At 40.0% G+C, this 6,000-nt stretch overlaps 1 protein-coding gene across 2 annotated transcripts in view; it reads right to left on the bottom strand.

Annotated features, from left to right (window-relative positions):
• Nucleotides 1-1,264: 1,264 nt before the first annotated feature.
• CAPRIN2 (caprin family member 2) overlaps nt 1,265-6,000 on the bottom strand; it is a 45,683-nt gene continuing 40,947 nt past the window's right edge. For both annotated transcript variants that reach the window (XM_070407814.1, XM_070407815.1), the window contains exons 17-19: nt 5,498-5,598; nt 3,592-3,655; nt 1,265-2,375 (exon numbers count right to left, since the gene is read on the bottom strand). In XM_070407814.1, the coding sequence (XP_070263915.1) occupies nt 1,807-2,375; nt 3,592-3,655; nt 5,498-5,598 (734 nt within the window). In that variant the 3' untranslated portion in view covers nt 1,265-1,806. The remainder of the gene's footprint in view (nt 2,376-3,591; nt 3,656-5,497; nt 5,599-6,000) is intronic.

The raw sequence follows: 6,000 nt of genomic DNA, 5'->3' as shown, positions 1-6,000 counted from the left end.
CAGCACAGGAAACTGAGGGTGTCTGCCTTCTGAGCCCTAACACCCGAGTCCCCAATCCTGGCTTCTGTTCACACAGCTCCAGTCCACTCTGCCCTCCCTCTGCTGGAGCACAAGGTGGGTGGCTCCACAGGGAATTTTGTGCATTTGTCCTTTAAGAGGGTGCCTGAATTTTCAACTGTCACTCCCTGGCAGACAGCAACCCTGTTGCTTTTCACAGCCAGATGTTATATGGGTACCCTCCTCAGTTTTGGTGGTCTCTGCTGGGAGAGAGGTGGGAGCTTGGGGATTAGATCCCCGAGTTCTCAGGGGCAACGCTCCACAGCTGAGATCTTTCTCCCGAACTCCAGTTGTCGTCTATGGGTGCTGGGCCAGCCCTTTCATGCCTCCACCCCTCCTACCAGTCTCTATGTGGTCTCCACTTTTGGTCCTCGAGTATCAGGGATCTCTCCTGCAAGTCTTCTGTTGATTATTCCGGAAGTTTAGTTGTAATTCCAATTGTAATTCCAGTTTGTTTCTGGGAGCATGTCCGTGCAGCATCCACTTACTCTGCCACCATTTTTAATCTCTCCACATTAGGTCTCCTTAAAAGGAAGTCAAAGCACTGAACCAATGAAGGTGGCAGGGTTTGGGTTCAGGCTTTTATAGTTTTATTACTGTCCAGGGTCATTTGTGAAGTAGGATCTGGTTGTGGGAGCTCAGACTAAAGAGGCAACAGGCTCTGAAATCAACCTTCAGAAGCTCTGGAGACTCAAGTTTCAGGTAACTTTCCCTTTCCAGGGTCTCCCCACACACTGGGGAACGCTGTCACTGCCCACACAAACATTGTCTGGGCAGCCCCAGACTTATGCTTTTTGATGACTAAATATTTTGCTCTACAGATTGAGAATCCACTAGAAAGCATAAATCTAATGGTGGACCAGAAGTATCTGTGTATCTCCTGTTATATCTTGAATTATTATACATGTATTAGGTACCTGAAGATAACTAAAGGATAATACATGGCCTACTGCAAGATAGCTTCAAGGAAAATATGTGATTTAACCAATGGAAAACAGATAAATATCTTTAGATGAATGACACGTACAATATCAAAGAAAAGTAGCTCTAAAAGGAACTGTTATCTATAAAAGGCTTCTTTTTAAATATTTTTTATTGATTTCAGAGAGGAAGGAAGAGAAAGACAGAAACATCAATGACGAGAGAAAATCATTGATCAGCTGCTTCCTGCACACCCCACATTGGGGATCGAGCCCACAACCTGAGCATATGCCCTGACTGGGAATCGAACCGTGACCTCCTGGTTCATAGGTCAACGCTCAATCACTGAGCATTATTTTCACATAATAATATGAACCCATAAATACCCTTATTCAAGAGTTACCAATGATGGATACTAAAAATCAAATATTTTACCTCTCAACTAAAAGTTTAATCAAATAAGAACACCGAGGGTGCATGTAACTTTTTTATTGAGGCACAACAAGGCATTATAACTTGCCTGAACTTGAGGCAGTCAGTTTAGTAAGCTGAACGTTAATACAGTTAAGGGTTAAGTGCAAACAAGATACATTCACAGCTTGACTAGCAAGGCTACATCACAATTTATAAAGTGCCAGATTAGTGCTAATTGTCATTCAGCTTCAAATTTTTCACTTTGGGGAGGAAAACAAAAATAAAGACCTCCTCCTTCCTCTAGGAATGAGAACATTTCCCTAAACCAGTTATTCACAAGTTCAAGGACTACCTTTTCCTTTAACCCCACTAATATAGAACACCATTCTTTTGTTGTCAATTGTGCATTGACTTTCAATCTTGATAAAGAAGGTAGCCAGAAAATGTAGAATATTTCCAACTACTTCCATAAATGGCTCCCCTGTGCAAACGTAACCATATCTGGTCTCCCTGGAAGAGCTGAAGAATCGCGTGATTGCTAGCGGTTTCATGGTCTGGAGCACCGTCATTGGCATAGGCAGACACCAAGACCTCTTCGTTCTTCATGAGGTTAACATACAGTGGCACATTCACTGCCAGCTTCAGCATGTGAAAAATGAAAACGTAAGTGCCATTCACCGGGCAATTAAATCTACCAAGCTGAAGGTCAAACGTTTCTCCCAAGTTGTTCAGAAGAAGGTCAAACACAATAGGTTGGTCTAAAGTTCCGGGGGCGAGATTAGAGGTCCTGGCTGCTGAGAAGGCAACGCGCATCTGCTGAGGCAGGGGATAGACATGTACCGGCAGGATGGTGGCTGCTGGATTTGTCACGGGAACATCCACGGGGGTCATGCTGCGGGAGTCTCCTTGTCCGGAGTCACCACTGTTAAAGGTTTCGTTGTCTCTTTCTGGGCTGCTCACCTGAGAAGAATCGCTCCACCCTGCTGTTTTATCAACAACAGTGAGTTTGTCATAATGAAGCAGTTAGCTTTGAACACAATATTTAACATTAGTCGGCTATTGAAACACAGAGAAGGACACATTTACAGTAAATTCCAAAACAAAAGCAAGGAAGTATAGCTACAGTATGCTTCTCAAGGCTTTTCCAGCACTAGGATTTTATACCACTAAGATTAAAAAAAAATAAGGCTCCCAAAAGCTTGGATAATTTACCTAGTTAAGATTATTGGCAAAGTCTAAAACCCAGGTTTGAACATTCTCTTTGCTTCTTTACCTTTCTCTCATAATTCTCATTGTTCTACATTCCTCAGTGATAAACCTAATCAAAGTTTCTGATGTAAAAACACTCAAGAAAACTGAGATTGCATAAGAAAACCAACTTTTAGAACTACTAGCCATTCAAGGATATTTTGGTATGATACCATGATGAATGCTTGTTTTTTATTTCCAAGTCAATGTGGTATTGTGAAATGTTTTAAGCACAGTACAAACACTGCTCACGTGTAAGGCAAAGGCAATGCAAATACTGGCTACTCTGTTTTAAAAAAAAAAACTGTTTTCCTGTGACAAAGCCAGTTAATCTTTAGTAACTCTTGATTTCCTCGGTTACACTGAATCTTTAAATAGTACTGTCCACAATTTTTAAAGTATCACAAGTTTCCTACTTTTGCTTCAAGTCTTAAATTGTGTGTCTTAATTTTAAGTTGCTTATTTCCCATCTTTACTCCTATCTATCAATGAAGTGAAACTAGAGTATGTGCAAGTGCCCATTATTACAAGAACCACCTTCCTGAAACATTTCATGAAACAACTGGAAGTCGGCATTGTGAATATACAGAATGGGGCAGAAGTAACGTTTACAGTCGTTTGTATGGAAAATGATACAATAAAATACCAGAATAAAACCTGTGTTTCACATACTCACAACTGTAAACCTGCTTTTGCCCCACCCTGTATATCTAAGGTTAAATTACGCGCTGGGGTCAAGAAAACTGAAACACACACACACTTACACTTTTAATTAAACTGAAAACTGATTTCCACAGCCTAAGTAGTCTAATATCTTTCTCAGGTCTCCAGTACTACGACATAAGCAAACTGAAAGCCACAAGATAAATGCTGAAAACAGTGTATTTGGGGAGAACTTGACGGAGGAAGAGGTCGGTTGGGCAAATAAACTACTCAGTTAATTGTCCTTACCTCTTGAATTTGCCCGAGGACCACCAGATGTCCCTCCGCGCTTGTAACACTGCTGGAAATTATCCTAAAATGTTACCAAAAAGATAAGACAATAATTAGTTATTACCCAGGATGACTGGCTGGTCATTCTCTAAGATTAAAGTCCTCTTAGCCCTTTACTGGCTTTCTCCAGCAACTGAAGAGGCTCAGATGTCTCCAAACACAAAAAATATAAAAAATAACAACAACAACAAAAAAAACAGTGGCAACAGTAGCAATATTTGCTTCATCTGTTAATGAACCTCACCAATTGGTTAAGTTAATACTTTTTTAAAAAAATTTTTATTGACTTGGGGGAGGGGGGGCAGAGAGAAAGAGAGAAGCATTGATTTGTTGTTCCACTTATTTATGCATTCATTGGTTGATTCTATATGTGCCCTGACCAGAGATCAAACCCACAACCTTGGCATATCGGGACAACACTCTAACCAACTGAGCTACCCAGCCAGGACCTAGATAGGTTAATACTTTCAAAAACTATAAAGCAGGGGTCCTCAAACTATGGCCCGTGGGCCACATGCGGCCCGCCGAAAACATTTATCCGGCCCGCCGGGTGTTTTTGCCGCCGCTGCCTTTCCTGCTTAGCAGCCGACTCATCCCGGGCCCACAGTGCGCATGTGTGGAATGTCTGAGGAACAGTGAACTGGCCCCCTGTTTAAAAAGTTTGAGTACCTCTGCAATAAAGCATCTAGAGAACGCTATTTAAAAGATACAATGCTAAGTAATGGGAGAGATTTAAAAATATGGCATGGTCTTCCCTGGCTGGTGTGGCTCAGTTGGTTGGGCATTGTCCTGTGCACCAAAAGGTTACTGGTTGAAGTCCTGGTCAGGGCACATGCCTAGGTTGTGGGCTCCATCCCCGGCTGAGGGCAATGCAGGGGCAGCCAATTGATGCTTTGTTCTCACATCAATGTTTTTTTCTCTCTCTTCCTTCCTCTCTAAAAAATCTTTATTAAAAAAAAATATGGCATGATCCTCTGTCCCTCATCTCAAAAAAAAAATAAAAATAGAAGATAATAAAGCAAGAACACAGACTATTTAAATCTTGCTCTATTTATAAACCAAACTCTAAAGATAATTACAAAGTATGTTAGGGCTTTGTTTTGTCTTGACAGGTGAATTGATAAGAATTATATTGTACCCTGGAAATGTAATCTATTATCTTCCAGAAAAAATGTTCAAGAGCCAACATTTCAAACTATCTTCCAAGTATGGTAAAAGTCTGCCTCCATATAACCCATAAAAAGCATAGTTATGCCCTAACTGGTTTGGCTTTGGTTGAGCATCGACCTATGAACTGAGAGATCATGGTTCGATTCCTGGTCAGGACTCAACCCCAGTGTGGGTGGGGGGGGTGGGGGCAGCCAATCAATGATTCAATCAATGATTCTCTCTCATCATTGATGTTTCTATCTCCCCCTTTCCCTTCCTCTAGGAAATCAATTAAAAAAATTTAAAAAAAAGACTTTGCTATACTTGGTATCTAGAAAAGTTAAATTTAAGGCAATATAGTAAAGTTAAAATCATGGGCTCCAGAGTTAAGAAATTTGCATTCTAATCTTAGTTCTACTGTTTACTTGCTGAGTAACCTTAGATGAGTTATTTAACTTGTTTCTGAACCCCAGTTTCTCTTATAGGGTGGAAGAGTAAATGAGTTAATACAAACAACACGATTAATACAATCCTTCAAACCTTCTAAGTTGTCATTTATAGGTTATTAGAAAAGCTTCCAACTTTACTCTTCACAATACTTACAAGTTAAAACTAAGAGTGCCTTATACAAAAAAAATCATGACTGCGCTATAATTTAATCACCAGCTTAGCATCAACAACTGTACTACTATTCAACTATGACGACTATTCTTACCCTTTGGGAATAAGGTGTTCCAGGATACTCTCTAGCTTGGAATTGTAGCTGGCTATAATTTCCATTGGAAACTGAAGGAGGTCCTCTATAAGTATCAAAACCTAATAAATAAACAACTTACATAAAATTATGAGCAAAGTTACACTAAACTTTTAAGTAGTCTAACTGTATACCATTTTAAAAGTAAAGCTGATCCTATAATGCCAACATTAGATTTATGCCTTCGTTAAGCAAACTCTATTAATATTGCTTTCCACAATAAGACACACATTTATAAAACATTGCTGACTTCAAATAAGCCACCTGCAGAAATTTACTATTGCTAGAATGCTGGTGGGGGTGGGAAATAGTGGTAAGGTAAGTAGGTAGTTAAAGCTTCTGTGTAAAGTACTTTGCTAACACCAAGCGTGACTGGAATACTTGGAACTACATTTAAAACTAAAAAGAATATCACTATTACAGTCTCAAAGTTTATGTTTTTATCTGTGGCATACTGATACACA

Source organism: Myotis yumanensis, unplaced genomic scaffold (genome assembly GCF_028538775.1).
Source record: "Myotis yumanensis isolate MYYU_CA2020_CCGP unplaced genomic scaffold, mMyoYum1.0.hap1 SCAF_3, whole genome shotgun sequence".
In the NCBI taxonomy this organism is placed as follows: Eukaryota; Metazoa; Chordata; class Mammalia; order Chiroptera; family Vespertilionidae; genus Myotis; species Myotis yumanensis.
The sequence above is the reverse complement of the archived record's forward strand: the minus strand, read 5'-3'. Positions and strand labels throughout refer to the sequence as shown.